Source organism: Nannospalax galili, unplaced genomic scaffold (genome assembly GCF_000622305.1).
Source record: "Nannospalax galili isolate Female #2095 unplaced genomic scaffold, S.galili_v1.0 scaffold161, whole genome shotgun sequence".
In the NCBI taxonomy this organism is placed as follows: domain Eukaryota; kingdom Metazoa; phylum Chordata; class Mammalia; order Rodentia; family Spalacidae; genus Nannospalax; species Nannospalax galili.
Genome location: NW_008348586.1, coordinates 7,594,833 through 7,610,944, shown reverse-complemented (window position 1 = coordinate 7,610,944; position 16,112 = coordinate 7,594,833). Strand labels below are relative to the sequence as shown.

The window sequence follows — 16,112 nt, the reverse complement described above, 5'->3', positions numbered from 1 at the left end:
GGCATCACAAACTTCTTGGGGTCTCCATTGCCAACAAAGCTTCACCTTCACAGCTTCACACTGGCCTATCAGGGCCTTCTCTAGGCAGGGGAACCCCTGCTGCATGCTGCCTGGTTTCAGTGGCTCTCTGAAACTGCAGAGGAAGAACTGATGACCCCTTCACTCTTGCATCTTTCATGCCTCTAAAGCCAGCACTAGGTGAACACACTGCCAAGTCTGGCTGCAAGTTTGGGGTGGACTCCAGCCTGCTTTATCCATTTTAGAAGCTTTTCTCTTCAGCTGTCCTGCAGATTTTTCCTTTCACAAATTGGAGGCTTCACTGGCTCTCTGAAACTGCAGAGGAAGAACTGATGACCCCTTCACTCTTGCATCTTTCATGCCTCTAAAGCCAGCACTAGGTGAACACACTGCCAAGTCTGGCTGCAAGTTTGGGGTGGACTCCAGCCTGCTTTATCCATTTTAGAAGCTTTTCTCTTCAGCTGTCCTGCAGATTTTTCCTTTCACAAATTGGAGGCTTCACTTGGGTGTGGTCTTGCCCTGGAGACACTCTCTCCATTGTTTAAGTTTGAATCTCTAGGCCTCTCCTTAATCACTTTAATCTCCTTAATCACTTTATATCAATGGGATCCTCTCTATCACATCCCAGGCCTCCAACATTAATCTTCCTAGTGCTCTTTTTCAATCCATCCTGTATATTCTTTATTTCTTTGCCCCATTTGCTCTCTTTCACTGTAGATCTGCATAATATTCACCATTAATGGCCATACCACCATTTCTACATTAGGCTGTTTTGAAATTTCTTCCATCAGAGAAATTAGTCCATGGCTTTTCAACTTAGCCTCAGGCAAGCTTTTTGGCTGTGGGCAGACTCCATCCAGACTCTTTGCCAAAATATCCCAATTGCTAGTTAAGTCCTTATTTCCCTCTGGAACTACATTGTTCTCAGCACTACTTTCTTCCAGGTGTTTACTAGAATGGCCTGTTAAGCTCTGCTTACAGCAATCAACCACTTTTCTAGCCCAACCTTCCAAAGTCTTCCACATTTCTTCAAAACCCCATATGGTCAGGTTCTTCATAGCTAACAGCCCACTCTCTGGTACCAATTACTATATCAGTCACTTTTCTGTTGCTGTGATAGAAACACTGACCAAAGCAATTTTCAGAAAGAAGCGTTTATTTGAGCTTAAAGTCCCAGGGGAATTACAGTCCATCATGACAGTGAGGCATGATAGCTGGAGGTAGCTGGAGCAGAAGCTAAGCTCTCACACATCATCACTCAGGCACACAAAGCAACAGAGCAACTGGAGATCTGGAAGGCTTAAGAACTCTGTAAGACCACCCCCAGTGACGTGCTTCCTCCAGGATAGCCACACCTTCTAAAACCTCCCAAAACAGCACCATCATCTGGGGACAAAATGTCCAAATACTTGGACATTCAAACCATCACAGACCCTTTAACAGGGGCTGATTCTATTTAATAGTATGACTAATCAGAAAAGGAAAATAACAAAGAAACAATGAAGCAACTGTGATTTAATGTTGCATCACTTAACTATGCAGGAGTAAGTTGGTCATTCATGCACACACAAGCACCAGAGGGGGAAAATGAAGGGAAGAGAGACCTCGGATGATCGATTGAAAACCTAACCAAAGGTTAGCAGTCCCTTTCTTATTGCTTTGGTTCTGAAAACAGAAAGATTAGACTGATTCAAACAGACATGCTGGGAAACGTTACGAAGGATGCTTCTCTTGCATGGTATTGATAAACCGTGGGACCATATTACTGATAATTTAGTTTAAGTAGCTGGGCAAGGCAATGCAGAGGACAGATTTCCACCTTTCTGTCTACTTGTTCTGAAAATTGCTTATACAAATGCTGTGTATGTGGGTGGACAAGTTCATACCATTATATGGTGGGTTAAAGGGTTCATTTTCTGGGACACCTCTGAAGTCCCTTGTCAGATGAATGGGAGCCACAGTCTGTGACCAGGTGAACTTCCTTATTTAGTTTACTGCTGTATTGTATCATGAGAGCAACTACCTAGAAATGCTTTCTTCCCATACCCCCATTTTCTTGATGGGGGATTTATAGGCCTATTCAGCAAAGTCAAACTGAGGGGGAGTTTCAGCATCATTCTCTGTCTTCAAACAAACAGCCACCCTGCTGCCACTGATCAGTGTTCCTGGGATCACGGTGATTGAAATTTAGCACTTAAAGTGATTTAATTGGCACAAAGATCTGTTAAGCATATGCCCCCACCACAGGCATGGCATGCCAGCTGATGCATCCATAGGGTGCCCCACACCTCACACATGTTCATGTCTTGCTAAAGAATCAAGTTGTGAACAGATCGTTAAAAAAAGTCTGTACTGTGGGTTAAGGGAGAGCTGCCTTAGAGGATTGGTCTTCAGAGATCTCTGCCAGACTTTAGGTAAACAGTTCTCCAGTCCCTCAACATTAGAGCAAATCTAACGTTACAGAGTCCTAGTTTGCTTTCTGGGAAGAGTTAAGGATCAGTTCACTGATGTTCCTGCCTCCTCAATGAGGCACTGTGTCAGCAGCTTGGAATTTGGAAGGATTCAGCAAGCTTGGGAAGCCACTGCCTCAGAAATCAAGGTTAGGATATTCTGTGCTAGCTGTAGCAGTCGGAGAAAATTCAGGAAATTGATGTCAGTGGTTTTCTAGAGTGAGAAATACTATGGTTGGGCCAAAAGTTCTAGGGCTAGACTATGGGACCCGGAGGAAAATATCAGCCTCAGTGGAACAATAAGCAGATTCAGTACATTCCTTCCTCTTGTCAGAAGTGTGAGCAGGGAGAGCAAGGGTCAGAGGAGCCTGATCTGTTGAGTCTCTGCAAATGTGCATGGCCATGTACATCAGGAAACCAGGAAGACCTTGTTCATTGCTGCAGGTACCTGAGAAGCCATCTTCTCACACTATTGTGATGGATGCGACCTTCATCAGTACCCAGATGTGGGGGATCTGCTCCTCAAAATATCTGTTTTCTTCCATGAGCGCGTTTTGTCATCTTTGGTTCACGGACTCCCAAACGTCATTGTATTTCTTTGTGCTCTCGTCTAGAATTACAAACAATCCTGGATTCTTAATAAATGTTCCCTGTGTTTTAAAAGAATGAGGTAAATAGTTTGATTTCCCATGAGATAGACTGGAAAGAGGTTTCAAATCAGAGGGGCCTTTGCTGTGAGGCTAAGGAAGCTTTGCTTTTGATATGCCTTAGTTTTATGCTGTCTCTTCCAGAACTTGTCCTGAAATTTAATTTTGAATATTCTTTCTTGTGGAAAGTCTCCCATCCCCAAATTGTAGAAATCTCAAGAATCATACATCCTAAAAAAAAAAAAACGCTATTGCTTAAGTCTTCTGTGGTGTTTTGTGACATCTGTCCTATCATTTTCTTAGGAATTTAGAAATCAGGAAAAAAAATCCAGTTAAACCAAGTTCACAGAGGAGAAAGGAAAGAAGCTAATGCTTAAGACCCCTGTGCTAATTTATCTGTGATTTGTATTCACTGCCTGATTTTACTCCTCACAGTAGCACTTTCTGAGAGAGAGTATTACCCTCTATGGCCATAACAGGTGGACACATTGGAGTTCAAGGTATCTAGGAGATGGTACCATGTGGCCCAGTTACGGGAGCTGAGAACTTTTCCATTGACCTTTCCTAAACATTAATCAGTGGCTACCTTGTAGAAAACATATTTGAAAATTCTGCCACCTTCCTCAAAAGTGTTAAGTGCATCAGGGCAAAAAATGCATGGAGTAGCAGGTAGCCCTTGCTGTGGATGACAGGGAGGAAGGTGGTAAGGACACCTGACTGGAGGTATTCATCCACCAACCTTTCCCCAGTCAGAGCAGCAAAGCAGTAACAATTCATTCAATTATGTTAAGCGTCCATTAAAGGAATCCTAAGTCCTCCCCTGGGCCATTTCAGTTCTAAGAGATCGTAATTGTTTGAGACTAACCATGATTTCCTCTTCTGCCCTTAGGTGATTCTCATTTTGACAAAGCTCTACGACTATAACCTGGGGAGCATCACCGAGAGCTCACTTTGGAGGTACGTAGATAAATTGAGCCAGTAATTACTGTGCGAGTATGGTTTCTTCTAGTGCTGTCTCTTGGAAGCTCATTTCCTGGAGGGAATGTCCTGATTATGTGCATTCATTCCTTTCTGCTCATTCTGTTACCTCTAGAGATAGACTGCACTTTGTCTCGAGGCAGGCCTGAGCAAAATTGTTGGGGTCTGGTCATCATGTTGTGCTCATGCTTTTTGGTTCCCTTGGTTCTCACTGCTCTGGAAACTTATGGTCAAAAAGGAGCCTCAGGGTTCCATTGTGGAAGGGATCCATGCAGTCTCTAGGTCTGCCAGGGTCAGGGTCTAAAGTATAACTTGTTCCCAGTTTGCTGTCCATGGTCCTTCAGCCCCTGAGCAGCATGCAGGAGGGGACACACAGACACACACACACACACGTGTGTGTGTGTGTGTGTGTGTGTGTGTGTGTGTGTATTATCTCTGGGATTCATGCATATGGAGTGTACCAAAAATACTATTTCAAATGAATGAGTGCGAATTATTTATAGGGAGAAAAACCTCAATACAGGAACAAAGATGTTTTTAGGGTGTTATCAGTCTGAAAACAAAGACAGAATAGTCCTCCGACCCAAACACTTCCAGTTTTACTGTTTGTTAAAAATACAATGTGTTTTCCTTCTCAGTCATGTTGCCAGCCTGGGTCATGTGCTCATGCCCTCAGCAGTTCCTGGAATTCAGGAGCATACTACCTCTGAATGGTTACTCCCGGCTCCTCTGATAATCCCTGAGCCAGAGAGAATATGGAGCTTTGTCTACCAGAGGGCTAGAGACAGGCCAAGGGTACTATGCAGTGATGCTGCTGAAGGTTTGGGCGTCTTAGTTGGAGCCTTCATAATCATGGAGTCTTTAGCACATTGAGTGCTCAGCACCTATTTTATTATTTAAATTCGGTAGCCCTTGATCAGAATTTTCATGAATTATTAAGTGTGTGCTTCCTTGATAGCTTCTTCTAATATATGTACATTTATAAGAATTAAAGCCACCTTTCTCTGCATGCATCTGTTATAAACAGTGTAGTCTGCACATTGGAAGATTAAGAGATGTGCAACCTTGTCTCCGAGGGGCAGGGCTTTTTAGCAGAGTCTCCATGCCACAGTAGAAAAGACATTCTAGAAGGTCATGAAAAGGTTATGGCAGACCACTGAAGCTCAGGTTCAGCTTGCTTCTCTCTCTCTCTCTCTCTCTCTCTCTCTCTCTCTCTCTCTCTCTCTCCCTGATGAGGCATATAAAGAATGTCATTTCCCTTTCTTAGTGAAGGAGGTTAATGAAATAAAAATGATACCGTGTTCTGTTCCATTAGTATCAAGCTTCTCTTCAGACAGAGCAGTGTCTATGGGGAAGGGTCATGAGAAAGCCCTGCTGGCTTTTCAATGTGTGTACACATCATGCCTGTAAATAGTTAATGTCCTTTTCTCAATTTCTATGTGTGTCATACATTGGAGATAAGTATTACAGGTGGTTTGTACTACTGCAAACTGGTTATTTTTAATATTTTTATGGGAAGAGCACATACCTTATTGAAAATGTCATTTATTAAACAGAAGAGAATGTGGAGGAAGATATTTATAATATTTCAGATGAGCTTTGGTGAGAGTCACAGTAATGAGTGCCATGTGATTCCCAGACTAAGTGTTTAGAGAACCTCCAAAGGGTGTTAGGGGGAGGAGTGGGTAAGTAGAAGATGTGGATCATGGAAGGAGAGCATTTCACGATTCTGAGTTGTCTAATTAAGCCCTGCCTGACATCACTAGATATCCAAGTGCAGACTCATTTTTTCTCCTGTACCAGATTTTACTTTTTTTGTACAATACTCACCTATGAAAAAAAATGCATGCATCTATGACCCAAGAGCATCTTCAAGATACCTTCATGGCACCACTGGTTATAAAAAAACAAGATCTAGCCATAGCTGATGTCAGGAGGTGAGGAGAGGAAAATAGAACGATGTGTAACCTGCCTTACACAGTTCTATTCAATAAGATGCTCAATCAGCCACTCAGAACTATTAGGTCCCAGAAGAAGATATTCTAATTTAAATAGACAGGCTGTCAGAGTGCCATGTTGTAATAAAGAGAGGAAAGAAATGTTGCTTCTCTGTTTTGCTCATGTGCACGTTTTATCAACCAGACTTGAACTTGTTAACCCAGAATCTCCCTGATTTAATGATAATAGTGATGCTGCTATTGATAATGGTGATATAGCAATAATAAAATATATTGGAACTGGAGAGATGAGTCAGTGGTTAATAACACCGTCTGTTCTTCCAGAAGACCCAAGTTCAGTTCCCAACACCAACATGGCCACAAACAACCCACCATAAATCCAGTTCCAGGGGATCAGATGTCCCTTTAGGCATTGTATGCTCATGGTACACATACATACATGCAGGCAAAACACTCATACATAAAATAAGAATAAAATAATTTAAAAATTTAAGCATTCACTGTATGTCAGGCATGGTGATTAGTGTTAGAGATGTATTATTATATCCTTTTAATTCATTTTAATTATGTGCTCAAGTAGAAACCCATAGACCCCAGATGTGTTAGACTGCACACATACATTCATTATTTATCTGTCTTCTGGAACTCTGCCTCCTGGTAGATATTTCAATATCTAAACAAACAAATGAATATATTTCATGTTTTGCATCTGGGGAGATGGTTCAGGCAGTAAAGTCCCCATCATACAAGTACGAAGACCTGTGTTCAATACCTACTACTCAGATACAAAAGCCAGGTGTGGTAGTGTGCACCTGTATCCTCATTGCTAGGGAGCAGAAACAGGAGGATCCCTGGGTCTTGCTAACCAGTCAGCCAGCCAGTCTAGCTGAATCAGTGAGCTCCAAGTTCAGTGGGAAACCCTATCTCAAAGTATAAAGTGAAAAGTGACTGGAACATATCCATGGTTGACCTCGGGCCCATATATAATGTGCACACCATGCTCACACATATTCCCCATCACACATATGCACATATAACACACACATGCAAACATGAATAGTAAATTACATATGTATAGTATATGTACAAAAGGAATAGAATTTTTTGAAATACTGTGGCTCTTCAGAATTTCTTTACTCTGGAAAAACACTAAGCAACTGAGAGAGGTTCAAAAACCAGATCCAAACATTGTTGATCCTGTTGAGCCCTTATTCTCTGAAAGTTTTACCAGATGAATAACCAAAAGAGGTAAGTGCCAAATGTCCTCATGGTATTGGAGTAGGTGGGAGACCAAGAGGCAGTTGACGTCGGACTGATGTTCTATCGTCTTAAAAGGTCTCTGGATCCATAAGGCAGGGATGACAAGCTGCCATTGCACCCAATTAATGAGCTTTCGCTCCCAGTGTGCGCTGTCATTGATTACACCTTAATCCTGGAGCACGTTACTGATTTTGTTTTGTGTTGTGTTGTTGTTTGTTCAGGAGTCAAACAGAGAGGAAAGGGTGATCTGACACAGAACAATTAACTGCACCTGAAAACCAACTCCACCTGCTAGTGGATTAAGCTTTGAGATTTGTTGGGCACTGGTTTTACCATGTGAAGCAAGATCAGCTTAAAGGTTGAGATAAATAAAATGTCAAAATCAAGATACAGTATCTCAGAAGAAATATATTCATCTTTATTCATCTTTCTCCCTCTTGTACAGTGTAATCAGCACTCTGCTGAGAGAGGCTTAGCTGGCAAGGAAGCCCTAGGCATATCTGAAGGAGCTGTGAGTGTGCAGTTTTAAAGGGGCACACACTTGTAATGCTTCTGTTGTACAGGCTTACTGATAAGGCTGGTCAAGTTCAGAGTCCTGATCTCAGGCCCACATAAGGCATTAGCCAGTTTCCAAACACATCTTGAAAGTGAGCACTTTTCAAGCAGCAGAACTTTCCCTTTTGTGTACAGTGGGACATGTGGTTAAAATGTCGGGGGAGCTAATTTTTCAAGTGATTCTGCATTGGTAGCCAGCTCTCTGGAGACAGATTATCAAGCCATGTTCCCAGGCAGTGCTATAATGGGCAAGTAAGATAATTTCATCGGGTGCTTACACAGTGATCTAGTCTGTACTGGTGGGCAGCTCCAGGGGTTTTGCTTAAAGAGGCTGATATGAAGGCTCAGAGCCTTCCCAGCCCCATGGTCATTAGCTACCACTGAATGGAAAGCTGCTCTTTTCCCACTCCATCTGTAGGGGGGCAGTAGAAGGTGGTGTGGGTCAGATTGTTAGCCCTTGCTATGAAAAATATTCCCTCTTACAAAATCCAGTTTTTACTCAGGTATAAATCCAAGGCTATGAAATAAAAATGCACATCCTAAAGATGATATGTGTGATAATTTCTCTCCATAGGCATTCCTTGTGGTGTAGAAACTTGTTGCTGCTGCTCAGACCTGTGCTTGCTGTTGAGCACATCCTCCCAAGACTTGCAGGAGCTAGCCATTCTTACACACACACACACACACACACACACACACACACACACACACACATACTGCAGGAATCTAGATCATGATCGTTTAGGTTCTGGATTATGTTGAATTTTATAACTTCTACTTTCCTCCTATATGTGTGTGACATGGAACTGCATTTGATTCATAGACTTTCATGTTTATTTTATCCAATCATGCTGTTATTGTTCTAAACCAAATAAGTAACATTCATTATAACGAGCAAACAATGTACAGAAGATTAAAAACAACTGTTGGTATTGTGTTACTTCCCCCCTCCCCAGGTTTCCAGAGATTTAACAGTTATAGGTAATTTTGTTCTTATGCTTAGGACCATATTTGAAAGTGGCAACAGATATTGTCCTTTATTTGGGCTTTTTTGTGTTTAGTTGTTCAAGAAAATATGTGTATTCCCTTCACTGGACTCTGGCAGCCTGTTTATTTGACTTGTCAAAAAATTGTGAATATTTGTTTAGATGAATAGATTTAAAATTGGGTCACATCCCATGATGTGGATATTGCATATTGAATTAAACAAAATGTGGCTAATTAACTTATACAGTGCTTATTGAGAGCTGGGAAATATTCTGTATACATTCTTGAACCAATCTTAGAAAATAAACCATATTGGTAGCTCCAGTTTCCACACGAGAGAAGAAAGGCTTAGAAAGGTTAGTTCGCTCAATGGTTATGCACGCTGGAATGAACTGGACCCTGAATCTGTTTTCATAATGTCTATGCCCCTTAACTCTTCTTTACCTTCCTGAGGCATCTTTAGTCAGTCTCTTCAGTATATGATATGTATAGTTATTCAGTAAATATATTTGCTAATGTGTCCTTATATTTTGGTGTTTTGATCTTTGTAAAGTAACAAAGAGTCCTGAAAATGATATTGCTGTATTAAAGCATGCATTTATAATGTAAGTATCTGGGTTATTTTTCAAAAAGTTTGAGAACAATACATCCACCAGCAATGATTAATCAAAAATGTCTCTAAGGTTTCACTGGGACTGAATAGTGACAATAATTATTTTCTCCAGTGTTGTGGGTGAAGATAATGTTTTGAGCTGCCTTTTAAAGACTATTTCCCTAACCACTGGTGATGCAGACCATCATCTACATTTTTTGTTTATCTCACTATGCACTGCCCTTCTGACTTTACACATACCCTATGCAAAGACAATTGTCTCTTCTTCATTAAAGCAACGATGTATCTTTGTCTTCTAATGGTGGTTATATACATATTTATTTAGTTCAGTTCAATAAACAACTACTATACCACTGCTCTGCGTCAAGCACTCTGCTCAGTGGAAATAAACACACACACATACACACACACACACACACACACACACACACACACAGACACACATGCTCCCTTCCATGGTGGTCTGTCTCTCTATTGCTTAAAAACAATAGAGCCAGCCAACCATCCACTCAAATCTCTAAATTGTGAACCAAAGTAAATTCTTACCTTCAGTTGTTTGTCTAGAGATTTTGTCCCAAAAACTTAGTGATGAATAGTAATACCATGCCTTCATTTTCTCTTTGTTTGTTCCACACAACCAAAAGAACCTGGCTCATATTAAGTATCAATGAACTTTTTATTATTGGAAGCAATATGTCAAGAAATGAATTAGGTTTGCTAAAATCCAAGTTGGGATTTTAAACTTCGTATTAGTTACTTTTCTATGACTGTGATAAAATACCATGCTCAAAAGCAACTTATAGACAAAGGTGTTTATCTGGCTTACTGTTCAAGAGGGATAAGAGTCCATCCATCGTGGCAGGGAAGCATGGCAGCAAGAAGCCAGAGAAGGAAGCTGAGAGATCATGTAGTCAAGTACATGCTGAGAGAAGAGAATGTAAGCTTAATGTTGAATAAGGCTAAAAACTCTCCAAGCCTGACCCCAATGTTGTACTTCCTCCAGGAAAGTTCTATGTCTTAAAAGTTCCATAACCTATCCCAACAGCACCACCAATTGGAGAGCAGGTGTTCAAATCCATGAGCCTATAGGATCATAAGCATTCAAATCACTACAGATTTATCCATGTCCTGAAATTTTACCTTCATGCTTTGTTTGTAAGAAATATGTTTTTAAAGACAAAGCAACATGATCTTGGGTGTTTCAAAGATGCTGCACTCCAACAGGAATGTTTTAGTTTGTTTTCTATTGCATTGGTAAAACACTGACCAAAAGTAACTTGTGGAGCAAAGAGTTTATTTGGCTTACACTTCCACATCACAGTCCATCTTCAAAGGAAGCTGATACAGGAATTCAAGGAAGGAATGCTGCTTACAGGTTTGCTTCCTTCTGGCTTGCTCAGTTTATTCAGCCCAGGCCCAACTGCTCACAGATGGCACTGTCTACAGTGGACTGGGCCCTCCTACATCAACTAGCAATCAAGACAATACTTCACAGACATTCCCATAGACTGTTCTGATGGAGTTAGTTACTCAATTCAGGTTACCTCTCCCAAGGCGTATCCAGTTTGTGTCAAGTTGACAAAAACTGACAAGCATAGCTGACCCCTTGTCAACTTGATGCACAAACATATTACTATTAAACCTCGACCTTACCTTTCCTGTTTAACACCAAGACTATAAGTTAATATGATAATATAAAATAAAGTACAATACTAAAGTTTCCACAGTCTTTAAAATTTCAACAATTTAAAAATCTAAGTTCTGTTTAAAAATCTGAAGTTTCTGAACCATGTATCTTATAAATTAAAACTAAGTCAAATGCTTTCTTATTTCAAAATGGAAGAACCAAGGCATAGTTACAATCAGATTAAAGGGAAACCCAAATACAACAATAGAAAGCTCAGTGTCCAACATCTGGGTCCAACTCATGCTCCTCTGGGCTCCAAAAAGTATGGGCAGCTTCACTTCTTCCGTTCTGCCAACTGAAGCACACACAGCTTGTCTCCTAAGCTCAAGCCAGCTGCACTCCACACAAGCTACTGTCTTTGCTGGTCACCCTACTGTCTTAGCATTTCCAAAATTCTGGAGTCTCCATCGCAAATGAGACTGTACTGTCAGAAACTTGGCACTGCCTCTCACCGTGCCAAGCCTCAGTTGCTCTCAAAGACCCCTTTATTCCTTCAGAAGCAAGTACCAACGTGGGAGACTCTTACACATTGCCAAATTCATCTTCCACCTTGAGATACAGTTTTCACTTCTCACTGGAACACAGGTTTTGTGTGTTGATCTTGAGGAACTACTTCTCAGATGATTTTACTCAGGGATTCTGGCCTCTGATTAATCACAGCTGATTTTTTCAGCCAGAGCACCTACTGTCGGATTAAAACACAGAAGGTTTCACTTCCAAAAAATTCTCAATTCAAATATCACATGATCAGCCTCAAGAAACTCTCTAAGGAATCCTCAAACTTCCCCCAGAGCCTTCATGAGCCAGGCTTCCATCATCTGTGTTTCTATAAACATTCTTAACTTTCAGGCTCCCACAACAGCTCTTTACACTCTGAACACTCAGCACCATTTCCGTCCAAAGTTCCAAAAGTTTCCACAATCTTCATAAACACAAACATTGTTAGATATATCACAACAACATCCCACTCCTGGTACCAATTTATGGTCTAGTCTGCTTTCAATTGCTAAGATAAAACACTGGCCAAAAGCAACTTGAGGAAGAAAGTGTTTATTTGGCTCTCTCTTCCACAATGTAGTCCATCACCAAGGGAAGCCAAGGCAGGAGTTCAGTGAAGAAACCTGGAGGTAAGAACTGAGGCAGAGACCATGAAGGAATGCTGCCTACTGGCTTCCTTCCTCCTGGCTTGCTCAGCTACTGTCTTATAAAGCTCCAAGGCCACCTGCTTAGGTATGGCACCATCCACAGCAAAGCTTGGACCCTCCTACATCAATGAGTAATGGAGAAAATGTCCCACTGGAAAATCCACAGCCCAGTCTGATAGAGGAAATTACTCAAAGAAGGGTCTCCCTTCATAGGTGTCACTAGTTTGTGTCAAATTGACAAAAACTAGGCATTACAAGGAAGAAGACAACTATTTCATGTAGGGAGTCTGGTCATGTGTGGTCACTGAGCCCTGTGGACTGTCAGGGACCTTACTGCACACCCTCTGATGGTTGTTTTTTGAGGATATGGCTGTATTCTTCTCAGTGATGTCATAGACTTCCCTGAGCTCTGTTAAACTTTGAGTCACTCAGTGACTGGCACTCTACTGAGTTCTCCATTTCTCCTTTTAGCAAGTGATAGATTATACACAGCAAAGCAAACAGCTTCCTGATGGCTTAATAACTTTATCGAAATAAACCAGGGAAGCATGTGCTGAGAATTTTGCTACAGAAAGCTAAGCAAGTAGCATCCTGATGAGAAACTCAGCTATAGTTTCAGGAAGTATGCAGTGTGTTAACTCTCCTTTTCTTACACTGCCTCTGGGTGACAGTTTTCACACTGTGGTGAAATCTTACATCCACAGAATCCCTTGAGATGTACATTACCTCTTTGTTGCCCCTTGACTGACAAATGCTCCTGTATCCTCATAGTCTCTCGGAGGCTTTCCTCCTCACTGCATCCCAGCTTTGTCCTTTTATGCCAGAACTTGAGCTTATTATGAGAATGTAATCTAATAGTAGAAATGAGTGTTTTTTGAGATTGGGGACCATGTAAATCAAGAATCTTGTGATACGATTGACTTATTCTTCTGTAGGAAAATAGAGTCTGATTATTCCTTAGGAACGATTAGCCCCCCTCCTTTCTCGGGTCTTAGCCTGAATTCCAATGTCTTTCTAGAAGGCAATTCATATCTAAACGATTAAAAGTCAGCCCTTGCTGCTTCCTAACATAGCTCTTTCTTTCACTTAATGTATTTCATGATCTGTTGTGATTTTATTATTTCTCTATTATCTGAAGCCACCACCAAAATGTGTTTCCTGAAAGCAAGAGGCCTTGCTTTTCTCTTCTAAGAGTCCAGGGAAGTGTTTAGCAAGTAATATTTCAAATGCTATTGAGCAAATTATATGAGTGTATAAATAAGTATGTACCTAGATCTGTGCAAAATTGTGCTTATCCAGATATGACTAGGACCTGACCATTTCCCTTAAGAAATTCAGTCTAATGGGCGAGACTGATAACTGATGAAAAATTAATTTAATAATAATGGCAATATCTAACAATAACAGTGACTAATATCAATTCAGATACATTGAAGAGGGCATTAGGAAAGCTTCCAGAGAAAACTTGAGCTGTACCATAAACGAAGAGCAAGAATAGATTGGGAAAGTTGTCTGTTAATTTATCGAGTACATTCTGAGTTCTGGCCACCTTTAGTGTTGGCAGTCTAGCACACTGAGGGAAACACAATACATCATAGTAGACCCCCTGTGGGCACGGTTAGTTCAAATTACTTTCTCTTATACATCCTAACATTTTCTCCATTCTTGCATTCTTGAGAGGGTAGGGACAAGGAAAAGAATGAATGAGATAAATTTCAGGAAGAGGTATCCTCAAGTTTATGTAAAGGATTAACTTATGAACGAAAGAATACAGCAATCATGAGACTGGCAATCAGTGAAATTAGAAGAGGATGAATTTTTAGGGCATGAAAGTTTGAACATGAAAGGAGGAAGATGCTTTCTTAATATTTTACATGTATTTCTTTTGCATGTGTGGGCCCATATGCAAGGGCACATGTGTGGAGGCCAGAGAGAACTTGTGAGGCTCAGTTCCCATGTGCCATGTGGTCCTGGAGACGGAACTCAGTCTGTCAAGCTTGTAGGCAAATACCTTTATCCTCTGAGCCATCTCAATGGCTCCTAGGATGTTTTAGGCAGATAGTATGAATTAGAAATGCACAGGCCTTATTTCATGCAGGAGATGGTACAAAGGGGTTTCAATGGGCACTGGTTTTCACACTTTTTTCTTGAGATGGGAGGTGGAATGAGTTGAAGAGACTCTGAGTTTCCTTTCAGACATGTTGAAGCTGCAGATTTGGAGACTTCCAATGGTAATTTTCAGTGAGCTGCGGTATGTAGAGCTTTAGAGATTGGGGAAGATGACCGGCATGAAGACACATATTTGGAAAACTCTTGCACAAGCAGTCAAAGCTGTGATAATAGAAGGCTAGAGGAATGTGGAGAAAAACTGGGGATGAGCTAGAGAGATCATCAGTCATGAACCAGACCAGAGATTCTGAGGATTTTGGACTGATTGCCTTTTGAAAGTTGGAATGAAAATCAGGTAGGCACAGAATCATCAAAAATCACAGAACACTGGGACTGGAGAAATGGCTTAACTGTCAAGAGTACTTGCTGCTTTTATAGAGGACCCAGGTCCAGTTCCTGATACCCACGTGGAAACTCCCAACCACTTGTAACTCCAGTTCCAGGGTATCTGACACCCTTTTCTGGCCTCCATGGACAATTGTACTCACATGCATATACCTATTCTCTCTTTCACTCTCTCTCTCTCTTTGAGAGAGAAAGTATGTGAGAGAGAGAGAGAAAAGAGGTATGCACAATTTAAAAATGTCTTTAAATAAGATCTAAAAAATAGCCTACAGAAGAGTCATATTAGAAAATAATTTTGAAACAGACACCCAACTTGTGAATGAATTGAACATTGGCCCAGCAAGGGTACAGGAGGGAAAGGTATTTCACATTGGGATGAGAGCATGCACACCTGTATGACTATCCACTGAGTCCCCAGTTGCTGAATAAATAAGACAATGAGAAAGGGCAGATAGACAGCTCTTTCAGGGAAAAAGCTGCCAATTAAACAAAAGGAAGAGATGTGAGTGTCCATTAAGGTTTCAGGTTAAAGGAACATTTTCCCATTCTTTCATAGGTACAAACCTAAACATGTTTTTATTTTCAGAAGATAAAATCAGTAGTGAGAGATTTAAAATGTATGATAATTTAAGGAATGAAAGGGATTTGAGAACTAGAGAGCAGTCTGACAGATGATCTGCCAGTCAAGCTAGATCAAGAAACTGTGAGGGGAGAGAAACTCCTTTACCAACGCAGAGAGGCTAGAGTATAGCACACACTGATCATCTTAACTGAGCAGTGGAGGAGGAATTGAGAGAAGTCCTGCCATGTGAGTAAATACTGAATGAAAAATGGACCTAACAAAAGACTTAATAACTTGAAAGAGCCGCTGAGGAGACAAGTAACGGAATTTCCCAGAGGCATGTGAGCACTGTGCTGAGTTCTGCCTAGCTCCAGGGTTCCACATGGATTGGTGTGGCTGAGCTTCCATGATTTCTCTGAACACACAAGAGAGAAGTTGATTTTGCAGTTCTAGGAGGTGTTAAGAAGGTGTGCTGGTGGGGCCTGAGGGGTTTGAGTGGTAGGTAGAGGGATCTGACTTCAGAAGAAACTAAGGCAGAGTAAGAGGAAGAAAAGGAGCAAAGCAGTAGGACTCTCCTGGCATTTTTAAAAGCCAAAAGACCCATAAGGAGCAATATGCAAAGGAGTATGACTTTTTAATGTAAATCTTAGAACATTAGCTCCCAAAAGACCCTGTGAAAAGAAAATGGTCAGGGCAGGTGGAGTTCATCACAATAGCCATTTTTAAAGCTACTGTGAC

General features: G+C 41.1%; 1 protein-coding gene across 4 annotated transcripts in view; it reads left to right on the top strand.

Moving 5' to 3' along the window:
* Positions 1-16,112, top strand: part of Sorcs1 (sortilin related VPS10 domain containing receptor 1) — a 561,958-nt gene that overhangs the window by 199,009 nt on the left and 346,837 nt on the right. For all 4 annotated transcript variants that reach the window (XM_008845715.3, XM_008845714.2, XM_008845713.3 and 1 more), the window contains exon 2: positions 4,005-4,072. In XM_008845715.3, the coding sequence (XP_008843937.1) occupies positions 4,005-4,072 (68 nt within the window). The remainder of the gene's footprint in view (positions 1-4,004; positions 4,073-16,112) is intronic.